General features: G+C 53.8%; 1 protein-coding gene across 2 annotated transcripts; it reads right to left on the minus strand.

Annotated features, from left to right (window-relative positions):
* Nucleotides 1–405: 405 nt before the first annotated feature.
* SCAMP5 (secretory carrier membrane protein 5) lies at nucleotides 406–7,900 on the minus strand. 2 transcript variants are annotated; one of them, XM_083871131.1, is made up of 7 exons: nucleotides 7,812–7,900; nucleotides 6,166–6,242; nucleotides 5,774–5,902; nucleotides 3,920–4,076; nucleotides 3,166–3,267; nucleotides 2,888–3,005; nucleotides 406–2,775 (listed from the first exon to the last, which is right to left on the minus strand). In XM_083871131.1, exons 2-7 carry the CDS (start codon nucleotides 6,170–6,172, stop codon nucleotides 2,581–2,583), a joined length of 708 nt encoding a protein of 235 aa, XP_083727257.1. In that variant the 5' UTR covers nucleotides 6,173–6,242; nucleotides 7,812–7,900; the 3' UTR covers nucleotides 406–2,580. The 2 variants fall into 2 exon arrangements, with proteins under 2 accessions (XP_083727257.1, XP_083727258.1); XM_083871132.1 differs by having other exon boundaries at nucleotides 6,166–6,231; nucleotides 7,799–7,859.
* Nucleotides 7,901–12,256: the final 4,356 nt, after the last annotated feature.

Genomic DNA, 12,256 nt, shown 5'->3' on the forward strand with positions numbered 1-12,256 from the left:
ACTGGGAAGGAATTGTGCCCTGGCACAGAGTGCCCAGAGAAGCTGTGGCTACCCCTGTATCCGTGGAAATGTCCAAGGCCAGGTTGGACATTGGGGCTTGGAGCACCCTGGGATAGTGGAAGGTCCCTTCCCACCCAAACCATTCCATGATTATGCCGGCACAGCAGATCTGGGGCAGCAGGTGGTGCCCAGCCCTCTGCAGATCCCATTCAAAAGCAGCAGTTATTTGGACATCCCTCTGATATGGGCTATAATCAAGAGGCAAGGACAGCAAGAGGCAGAGAGCTCTGCCTTTCTGACTGCAGGACAAGGAAGGTGACAGGGAGAGCTCAGGAGAGCACCAGGCGTGTTCTACCCGAGAGGTCTCTTGCCCAGCAGCAGGAGCAGCCCGCCCCCCAGTCTCTCCCACCCCGTGGGCTTCAGGAGCACCACGCTTTGATCACACCCTCATCAGCCCCACCCGCTGAGGGCAGCTCACAAACAACCGAGGTGAGAACAAGGGGTCGGGTTTCCCACCTGGCTGGAGCCACGGGGGCAACATTTCACACAGTCAGGAGACACATCGGAGAGGAGGGTTTGGTGCTGAAGCAATGTCTGTTAGTTACAGCTCGTTACAGTTATAATTATTATTATTATTGATGCATCTTATTGTCAACGCAAGAGGTGAAGTCACTTAATTCATCATTTCTCAGACACGGATGACAGAGCACGTGGTTTGGCAGAGTCAGTTTTAGGCGAGCTAGAAATGGATTGCACAATATTTAAACCTGATTAAGTACATAATAGGCTTAGCAAAGGATTACTTTTCTCCTGACATTTTATACATAAATATATACACACACACACACAGACAGGCATCTTATCAGTAGCTGCATTTTAGTCTGGTCAAGAGACAACTGCCTATTGCAGAATGACTGGAGTGATACCCTTAAAAAGGAAACTAGTCTTGGTGTGCTTTGCTGGAGAAGAGAAGGTCTTTTTTTTTGAGTGATTCTCAGGGGTAGGGGTCACATCCAAGCATCACTGGAGGAATGGAGGGGAGAGGTAAGGGGCTGGGGATTTGCACAGTCCTAGCTGGTGGCACACTGAGCTCCCTCCCTGTGCCAGGCAGGAGATACTGGAGCCAAGGGGATGGATTGGATTCTGTTTGGGCTGCTTTTCGAGGACTTGGAGAAAAAATTGGCTTATTTAAAGTGCATTTAGAGTTGAAAAGCATCTTGGAGAAGTAGCTTTCCCTACTCCTGCCCTGCAGCATCCATCCCATTTATGCTCCCACTCATAATTTTTTCCAGGGTGTGTCAGTCACCTTCCCCAAGAAGTGTTGGTCTGAGCTCAGCTGCCTCCTACTAGGGTGCAGGATCATTATTTAATGTCCAACATCCCCAAACAGGGCAGGGATTTGGGCCTGACAGGGCTTTCTGCACCAGGAAATCACATGGCCACACCTCACCACGCCTTTTAGGGGCGCAGGTGAGCAGCAGTCCTTCCCTCCAGCCTGGAGATTTCCTTAAGAGACTTAAATTAGCACAAACCTCCAAAGCTAACGGGGCCAAATCTTGGCCTGGCTGTTTCCATGAGCAGGGAGACTGCTTGGATGTGCTGGGATACGGGGTGGCAAGATTTGGCCTGCAGCCTTGCCCAAGCGTTGGGCCTCTGAGGAACCCTCTGTCGCTTTTACAGCTGCTTTTTAAAACAGAAGCCTTTAAAAGAACCAGATTCAGGATGCAGAATCTGGAATGGGATGGTTGTATCCCGCAGGGAAAACCTGTCCTTGCTTCCCAACACACACACATGCATACACACACACTGGTCCTCCACGTCAAAGTGTAAACTACTCACTTACAACACCACACACTAAGAGAAGTTGTAGATCCTGAGCCAGGGTGTAGATTAGGAATCTCTTGGCTTCCAGCATATCAACAGCAGGATTGAGGGTTTCTTATATTTTTTCCCTTTTTTTTCTTTTCTTTTCTTTTTTTAATGCTAATTCAGTCAGCCACCTGCTAGTTAAAAAGCAAAAGAAAAAAGGAGAATTCCCAGGATTGCTTGCCCTTGCTGAGACAGTGGCAAGTGGCTGGACACTACCAACTGAAAGAGAAAACTCACACACGTCAAAAACCCGTGGTTCAGGCTTATTCCAAGAGGGAAGATAGATGCTGGTTGCTCTTTTTCCCTTTTTGGGGGCATGGGGGGGCTTTTGGCTGATGAGGTTCTAACGTACACCTATCACCACAGTAATTAAAAAACCACCACTGTACACTATTCCACTGGGAAGAAGAAGACACGTGAATGGACACTGACTATCACGCACAACAAGAGCCCTGCAGGTCAACTCACGGCCTCTTCAGAATGGAAAAAAAAAGGAGAAAAGAAGAGCTCAAGACAAGAAAAACAGAAAAAAAAAAAAAAAAAAGAAAAAAAAGAAAAAAAATCCCAAAGGATCTCGTTACAAATACGGGAAAAGAACCACCATTATGGTACACTCTGACTTTCTGAGACAGCTGCAGAAACTCAGCTCAGGCTTCCTCCTCCCTTTCCCCCCCCCAGCTCTTCCTCCCGAGGACAGAGTCCTGCTGCTGCTCACATCTCATTGGAGTAGGTGTAGTTGGGGGTGGCCGAGTACTGCGTCTCGTGCTGCATCATGGCGCCCTGCGCCGCCCCCATGGCCGCGTTCTGGGCCGCCTGCTGCACGTGGGGATTCTTCCAGGCCCCTGTGGTCCACTCCTCCTGCGCTTTGCTGAAGCTCCCGCCGCTGCCCCGGTAAAACTTGTGCACCTGCGGGGAAAATCCAGAGGGGCTGAGCACCTGTGGCCGGCATGGAGCTCCCGGGGTGGCAGCAAGGGCCACCCAAAGCAGTGTTCTGGAACCTCTGTTTGTCCTGCCCTACCATGGTGAGAGCAATGAAGGAGAAGACTGCCATGGCCGTGAAGAGCACTGTGGGGATCAGCATCACCACAGCTGAGCCCACGTTCGTCCCGAAGAAGGAAATCGCTGCAATCCAGCCACTGCAAGGAGATGGAAACAACTGGTTCATTCACCAGCTCTCCCAAACTGCCAGCAGCCCTCCCAGCTCCTCAAACTGTATTCCCCAAGGAGAGAACCAATAAGGATGCTAAAACACCACAGTGACCACCCCTCTACCCAGCACAGCAGCATTTTCCTTACCAGACCCCCCATCCAGGGATCCCCACTGCCTGGATAATGCTGATCACCAGCTGGGCCATGAAGGTGAAGAAGAAGGCCATGAAGCTGAAGGAACTGTCTGTCCTGCAAGAGAAGGCTCAGTCATACCTGCACCTCCATCCCTCCTGCACTCCAAGGGAAGAGAGATGGTCCTACATATCAGACCTGGCTGTGGTTTAGCAGGAGAGTGATGAAAAACAAAATTAAAGGCAAAAGAGAAACTGTAAAAGGCTGGAGGGTGGTCAAGGGGCACCTGGGAAAGCCACGGGGCCCAGACCCTCCCTATGGCTCAGTCATCTGGGCTTGAGGACATCTGTGTTGGGACACGGCTCTCAGCTCACACCACCCCACATGGGGAATAAATACACCTCTAGTTCTCTAGATTTGGGGACTGACCTCAGCACCATGGGTAATCCATACAAATACCTCAAGGATTTGTGGAAAAATATAAAAAGATGCTTCAGGGATGAGAGAGAAAGTGGCAGCCCAGCTGCATCCTCACCACTGTCCCCCACTGCTGCACAGAGGCACAGGGAAAGTGTCCTTACATCGCCTGATGGGGGGTTTGGCCCCCAGGAAATCCCAAACACTCTGTTTCTGAAGGTTAGAAAGTAAAGCTAAAGGGCTGCACAGAAAGGAATTCCCCCAGTTAGTCAGGCAGTGCCCCAAGCTAAACACTGACCATTTCCAAAGGAAAACAAGGCAAAATAAGCCAGGCTCAGGTGCGACCACTTACTTGAAAGCTTTGTAAATAGGTCTAAACCAGCAGACATAGGAGCAGGGCGTAAAGAGAATGAGCCAGAGAATTGCCAGTCCAAAATTTACAGCTCCGCCGCCTCCAATGAGCCACGCGAGGCAGCCCACAAGGTTCACCGCCAAGGTGATGCTGTTCACTGCAAACACACACACACACAGAGCAGAGTAGCACGGACGCAAGGGGGGCACTGAGACACCAAGGACCCCAACCCCACGGATGTGGCCTCCGAGTCCTGCCCTAGTTGGACTTCCCTTAAATTAAGCTGGGAGCACTTTCCCAGGCTGGCTGGGCCGAAGGGGGTCAGGCCTCAGCTGAGTGTAACAGGAGGAAAATCAATGTATCATTCAGAGCTGTAATTCCCTAAGCAGTTTCAGGGCTCTAAAGATTGGCAGGAGTCACATCCTCCCACTCCTATGGAGCCGGGACACATTTCCACTAACAGAAGGAAACTGGAGGAACTAAGGTGAAGTTTTTTGCTTGCTCCAGATATATCTTTGCTGAAGGAGCTTGTGCAGGAGCTCCCCGAGCACCACGGAGAGCCAAAATCCTGAACTCCTGACCCCGGCCTCACCAGTTCAGGGGGTGACACATTTCCCTCGCCCACCCCTGCTTGGGATCAGGCCACACAAGGGCTCTGACTATGAATCCCAGCTCAGCAGACACAGGACAAAGCAGAGAAGGCTCAGCTGCGTTCTGACGCCTCCGAGTTTGGAGAATGATTCATTATTTCGATGAGAACGAAAGCCCTCCCACTGCCGCTTGCCTGAGAGCTGCAGCTGGCAAGGGAAGGAGCTCAGCTGCCTGGGCTGCCCTAAAGGACATGAAGAGACCTTCCAGCCACTCTGTGCTGGGTGTCTGAGGGGCTGGTGGGGAGAAAATGACCACAGAGGAGCTCCAGAGGCAAAACCCAAGGGACAACAACTGGCTCTGAGAGCTGGTGCTTGTGCTGAGGAGCAAGGACCAAGCTCTGTTACATTAAAAGGAAGAACATCATGGTTGGGATGAGGAGGGAGTTGAACACCTCCAAGACAGCTTCCCCAAGGAAATACAGCTTTTTTCCTCCCATGCCTTAAACAAGCAAACCCTCCTGACATGATGACCCCAGGGTCACTTTCCTGATGGGACACAGCCCCAGGGATGCCAGCCTGGTGCCATGCCAAAAGCAGGAACACACAACCTCTGTGGTGTTTGCTCAGCTCTTCCTAACCTGCCCCTACAACACAAGGCACTCCCTGGGCATTGCTGCTTCCAAAGTTCAGGGGAAATGCCTGATAAGGGAACTAAGTCCTTCTAAAAAGAAATTAAATGCTGGCGCCAGCCTGCCCTGAGCTGTGCACGTTTCCACCTATGTTGGGTGTGACCTGTCTCTCTGGCTCTGCTCCCTGCCCAGGGTTGGTGAAGAAGAGAGATCCAGGATAGTTGGAAGAGCTGGAAGCTGGTGACAGCTCTGTTAGCACAGCACGGCACACAAGAGGCATGCAAGAGGAACAGGCAAGCTCCAGGAAGACTCAAGCTCCGGTTTTGGGGAGCAAACACACCAGCCCTCCAGTCTGAGCGGTCTCCTCCTTACAGCAGGACATCAACATCACCACCAATGACCCTGGGACACTGAGCCAGCTCCACAGCTCCATCCTGGAGGCTGGAAGGGCTGGGATCCATGAGATGCTGCAGCCCACCTCTCATTCCTGAGTATTGACAGGAGACACCAAGGCCTGGAGGGGGAGAAGGGCTTCCCCTGACCTTGCCCTGCCCTTTCAGCTGGCAGCTCCCTGAGGAGCAGCCTTTGGAGAGGCAAACAAATCCTAGTGGAGCCATTTCCACACAGCCACTCACGCATCCAGAGGTAGTAAAGCCGCTTGGCCATGGTCCGGTGCTGCGGCGGGATCTCCGCATCGAAGTCCTGGTAGAAACATGGCTTCAGGGGGATGAATTTGGGCAGGGGAGGGAAGTTGTTCACCTTTTCTGCAAGGAAAAGTTTCACTGGTGTCAGGCACTGCCCAGAGCTCAACAAAAACAGGAGGCTTCCTATATTTAGGAAGAACTGACAAGTTTTACACAGGAGTTAAGGATTTCTCATGGAGACCACCACTAACCCAAAAGGATCAAATTCAGCCCTCACTGGCCACATGGATCCTGCAGCCATGGTCACCCACCACCCCACTGGTGACTAACGAGGTGACATTATGGCCAATAGAGCCCACCATGATCTCCAGAGCCCCTCGTACCTGCCATGCTGACACACGTTCACCCTCTCTGCTCTTCAGGAAAAACACTTGGGAAAAACGTGGGAGCTTTAGCAAAGCTGGAGGAGAATGAGAGAAATAGTTGATTGAAGTGGTCAGGGACCTCTGCAGAAGCCTTTACCTTCCCCCCATTCCAAAACAACTCAAGGACAGCAGTTTGCTTCACTTCTGTGATACTCTGGACTATCACACATCCAGGCTGGCACTTGGCTGGCAGTGTGATAAATCCCAGCTCCTCTGGCTCAGGCTTATGTACCAGTTAAGATAGAAGATTACGAGAGGATCCAGTAATGTGGGGCCTCCCACTCCCAACTGACCTACATCCAGGAGAGGGCCAGGTAGGGCAGCAGGGAAAGGAGGTGGCTGTGGGCAGTTTGAAACCCTCACGTTCATGACCTGGCCCCAAAATGATTCTTTAAAAAAATGTATTATTGTTATTTTTGCTGAATTCCAGCACAGAGGACTACCTGGCTGCCTCGTAGCTGCCATCTCTGCAAGCCCAAGCCAAAAACAAGGCCAAAAAAGGAGCAGGGAAATCAGAGCAGAGAAATCAGCTGGAAAAAAAAATAAATCAGTGGCGATTGTCAATAATGAGTCACTTGAGTGCCTGGCTTAACAGTTACTCATGTCATTTGGCACCTCATTCCAGAGCATGCAGGTGGGAAATTGGGGAGCTCGGCATCCCAGGACCATCCCAGACCATTCCATGCTCAGCTCTATGCCAGGAGGGAAAATTACGACTAATTAAAGTAAAAAATTAAGACCTGAGGTTTTAAATAAAAGCGTGAAGATGGCGTATCCCCCACCTGCCTGCAGGTTTTGGCCTTTCGGAGCTATAGAGGCAGAGCTGGCAGCGGCGAGCACATTTCGAAGGACACGGGGTCCCGGCAGTTGGTGCCTGGCGCTCCCGGGAGGATTCGGGGCGCTCTCTCCAGGGGTCTTTTCGCACCCTCCAGGGCCAAAGACACAGTGAACCCCCAGGGCTCGCCGTCTCCCGACATCGCCGGCAGCCCCCGGATGTGTCCATCCCGCCAGGGCTATAAATACGAGCTCCTCGGGCGCGGTGACGTCCGCCCGGCCGCCCCGACCCACGTGTGCCGGGAGCGGGGACACACAGCCAGGCACCTCCCGGCCCCACACCTGCGCCACCGTGGGGCGAAAACACCGGGACAGCCATAAATCCGGGTGGGGTTTCTTTGCAAAATTAGGACTATGGTGGAGTGGATGGAAAAAGGAGGGGGATCAAATAGGTGAAGGCACCGAAAAGAAACCCCTCTGGTGCGTGGGGTGGGTATGGGGAGGGCAGGCAGGGCTCGGCCTCGCCGTGGATCGCTGCCCGTGCGTTTTCCACGCGTGAAGGGCTGCGTGCCCCACGCATCCCCACCTCAAAGCCGGCGCAGCCTCCCAGCAGCGGCCTTGATCGAGGAGAAGGGCGGCCCCATCCCCGCACGGTCCCCGGTGCACCCACGCGTGTGCAGGGTCACCGCGGCTGCCCCACGCCGCGCATCCCCCCCCGCAAGTGGGATGCAGAGCAGGAGGTCGGTGCAAAGGGCGGTCAGCCCCCTCGGGGGGAGCATCCAGCGCCCTCACCCCGAGGCGTTTCCCCTCTCCACACTCCCGGGACTCACCACGTATCGTGACCCGTGCCGTCCCCTCCGGTTCCCGGCGGGTGGCGGCGGCCGCCCGCCCGCCCGGTGCTGCTCCTGCCGCAGCGACCGCGCTCTCGCGAGACTGAGGCGCCGCCGCGGCCCGGGCTATGGGCAGCGCCGGGATCTCGCGAGAGCGCCCGCCGCTGTCCAGGGTCCTGATGCCGCCGGATGGAGGGGCGGAGCCGAGGGGAAGGGGCGGGGCCATGGAGAAGAGGCGGGGCCTTTACTGGGGGCTCTAAGGGGCTGGGGGTCCCAGGGGGCTGGGAGTGCTCTGTGGGGCTTGGGGGGCTCTGTAAGGCTGGGGGCGCTCTGTGGGACTTGGGGGGCTCTGTAGGGCTGGGGGTTCCATGGGGCTAGGAGTGCTCTGTGGGGCTTGGGGGGCTCTATAGGGCTGGGAGTGCTCTGTGGGGCTTGGGGGGCTCTAAAGGGTTGGGAGTGCTCTGGGTGATGGGGGGGTCTATGGGGCTGGGAGTACTCTGTGGGGCTTGGGGTGCTCTGTAGGGCTGGGAATGCTCTGTGGGGCTTGGGGGGCTCTGTAGGGCTGGGAGTGCTCTGTGGGGCTTGGGGGGCTTTACAGGAATGGGAGCTCTATAGGGCTGGGAGTGCTCTATGGGGCTGGGAGGCTTTACGGGAATAGAGGCTCTGTGGGGCTGCTCTATGGGGCTTGGGAAGCTTTATGGGGATGGAGGTTCTGTGGGGCAGGTGTGCAGTGACTCCTACCCAGGCCATGGCAAGTACTATGTGGGTAGAAGACCACCCTTGGTAGGGCAGAGGCTCTGGGGGACAGCCCCTGGCAGGGCACACAGGCTCCCTCTGTGTCCAGTAGGTAATGGGAAATCAGTGGGTCTCACCAGCAGGGCCAAATTTGGTGTACTTCATGTCCACACCCTGATGTGCTTCATTCTGGGGGCAGTAATTAATTAAGGGCTTGCATGAAGGGCAGAGGATATGTTGATTACTTTTGCCAGCTATGCCAAGGTTGGGATGTAGAGGGCAGGGTAAGTGACTGGACTGATTCACAGACTGGGTTCAAAAGCTCCTAAAAGGCATATAAATCCCAAATCAGCCTAAGAGATCCATAGGCTGTGTCGCTTGTTCTCTGTGTCATCACACAGAGTGCTGTGCACACCAGTTAGTGCTTGAGAGAACATCAGTGAAATGTTGTGAAAATTACTTTATTGGACAACTAAATCCTCCCTTCCCGGGGTCCAGCCTCGAGGGTCATGGAGGGGCAGCAAGGACAACATCCCACTATGGGAAGATGAGAACAGCTGGGCAAGGAAGCAGCAAAATATTGTTACACCAGTGAGCCTCAGTGGCCAAACCGCTTTGGCAGGGGAAGTAAGTGGGGATGTAAGGAAAGAAACCTGGCAGAAATAGGGAAAATGCCTGCTTCACAGATGGTAAAATAAAGGGAAGCAGAAAAACCAGCATGCTGCAGATGACCCATAGCAGGGGGCCCAGCTGTCCACTCCAACCCCTTTCTGGGTGTTGGACCCTGAGCTCTTCCCCACAGACAGCAGGGACCCCTGCACATCCAGCTCCATGCCCTGCCCAGGAGCAGGATGGGCTCATGGATTCCCACTCCTGCCAAGCACTGGGGATGCTCAGTGCCACAGAGAGCTGCTCTGGCTCTGCCTGTGGGCACTGAACACACTGGAGATTTGGGGCTGATTTCTTGTCCTTTATTTCTTACCTTTCCAGCTTTCTCTCACCTAAATTTCCTCCCCACCTGCATCTCTGCTGCCTCAGCACCTTCCCATGCCACTGAGGCTTTGGGAATGGTCACCTACAGGGCTGATCCTTGCCCTCAGCACTACCACATTCCTGACTGTCGGCAGGTGTTCCAATCAGGGATGGTCAGGAATCAAATGGATGCGTGCTCCCCTGCTTCACATGGAATGCCTGGAAAGCCAAGGGATAACAGAGGGAAGAGCCTCACTGCCCACCCCACACTCCCTAAGCAGGGCAGGTTGGGGAGGATGGGCAGGTCCAAAGAAAAGGCTGGATCAAGCAGTAAATTCCCAGCAGGCAATCAGGTTCAAAACCAAGGCAATCAATCCACAGGTCCAGTTTAGTGTCAATCTGTAGGTTAGAGTCCAGACCGGCTGCAGCTGACCCAGAGACCAGTCCTGCAATAGCTGAGACTAGGAGTGAGACCCCTGAATTGAGCTTAAAAAGGGCTCCTGGGCCATGGGGAGGGATGGGTTGGGGTCCCAGGTGGGGTTGGTGAGGAACATTCAGGTTTATTAATGCCCTCAGGGTCCTTACAACACCCTTTGCTTATCATGCCGGAGCTCTGCAAAGGGATTTGTCTTATGAAAGGGATTTTTCCCTTTTTTTCACTGTCAGGCTATTCAAAATGAGGATTATCTTGAGCTCTGTAATTTTCTGCTTACGGGAGGGATAAGAACTCAGCAGAGAGCTGGTACCACCCTAGGATGCTCTGAGGGTTCCTCTGGCTTCCTGACACAGACCCTGCAGCCTGGGCTGCATCCTCAGGGGGCTGTTCCTGGGAAGCAGCAGCTCAAGGACCCTGAAAAGGATGTGGGCAGGGGCTCCCTACAGCTATGGCACCCTGAGGGTCCCTCTGCACCCCTTTTGCCAGGGTTACAATCACCCCTGGCATCATCCCACTGCAACGTGATGAGAGGCTGAGACCTGAGCCGGGCCGATGTGACGCAGAGATGGGCGATGGCACCGACACTTTCCTTGTATCGGATGCTCCCACTTTCCGTCCCCTTCCTGAGCAGGGCTACCTTGGATGTAAGAAAATATGGAGAGGGCAGGTGGAGGACAGGAGCTCAGGTTACTGCTCCTCTCCAGCTGCCCCGATCTCCGTTAGGAATATGTTTCTGGGTTTTTTTCCCCACTTGTCCAGGTTTGGCTGGGCTCTGTGCTGTGTCCAGCAGCCTTCTCCATTCTTGCCACCACCAGCTCTCCTCCTGGCTGCTCTCCCAAATAGCTCTTCCAAGCTCACGCCTCCTGTGGGGTTGGGACCAGGCAAGAGGGTCCCGCAGGGATTTGGAACTACTCTGGCATGGGGTTGGGATGGCACTGGAATGCTCAGAGAGAAACTGTAATGGGAAAAGAGAAGAAGAAACCACTCCTGGGTCCCACCGTAACCAGAGTGGGTGCTCAGGGAGGACAGATGGACAGTACTCAGAGTGTAATTCCTTTACTGTTATTTTTTCATCACTCCTGCCTTTCCCATTTGCTGCTTCTCCATTTTAAAGGACTCTCCATCCTCTTTTCCAGTTTTTGTTTCCCTGATCCCCCATGGCTGGAGCTGTCTATGCCTTTGTCCCCCCATCCCTGCTTTTCCTCTCCCACCCTGCTGAGCTCATTTCAGCTATTCCTTGGCTTGGAGTAACCCATGCACTCTGTTGTCCTCCAACAAATAAGCTGACAGGCTAATGAATAGCTTCAGATGGTAATTAGCAACGGAGTTGCTAATAATGAAGTTCATTTACATTTTAAGCGCTGCAGAGGGAAAATAAGCCCCTGTCATTAATGCCCCCTCTGCTCCCAGCACAGCCTTGGCCTTGGGGGGAACGCACCCTCTGGAAGCCTTTCTATGATTGCACCTCTCCCGCCTCCATTTCGGAGGCTGCGATAAGCAGAGTTCATTAAGCAGCAATGAGAGATGGAGGGGGAGAAGCCGCTGCTGCTTCCATTCATCTGATGGTGGGGAAGCACCACAACGCCATGGAAAATGGGCCACGGGAGGCAGGAGCTGGTTCTGGGTCAGGAAAGAAGGTCTGGATGGCTCAGCCAGCACCAGGGATTCACATGGCTTGCCCAGAGTCCTGGAGCTGTCAGCCTTCTGTGTCCATGTAACCCTCCCAGGCTACCTGGATAATGACCCTGAGGGATTTCTCAGTCACTAAAATCCTTCCCGATTATTTCCCCAGGGGTTTAGCACATTTTGAAGGCAGTAATTTTCCTGAGGGGTTTAATCCATCCCTGTCTGCCCAAGGAAGGAGCCAAGTCCTTCTGCGAGGACTCCACGAAGTGTTATCAAATGGAAAGATGGAGAAATGTCATTGTTTTGTCTTAGAGTGATGAGGAATCCAAGGTGGGAGCATAGGGAATAGGTTTGCTCACTACTGCAGAGCACCAGAAGGGACTTGGGAATGCTCAAAGCCTGGATTTGGTGCTGGGGGTGGGTCTGGGAGCATTGCCTGCCCTGCCTCAGTTTCCTTCTCTGTTTCCAAGGAGCCTCAGGGAGGGTTAGATGGGAAACAATGCTCCCCATCTCCAGGGATCCACTGCTTGTGGATAGAGGGTCCCATCCAACTGCCCACAGACCCACTCAGATCCCAATCCAGTGTCTAGATCAGCGGTGTTACATATCCACTCCCATTTAGGCAGTGGCACCCACAGAAAGCTGCTTTGGGGGACTACAGGGATGTGGAATCCTC

The sequence above is a fragment of the Zosterops lateralis genome (assembly GCF_965231275.1).
Source record: "Zosterops lateralis genome assembly, chromosome: 13".
In the NCBI taxonomy this organism is placed as follows: domain Eukaryota; kingdom Metazoa; phylum Chordata; class Aves; order Passeriformes; family Zosteropidae; genus Zosterops; species Zosterops lateralis.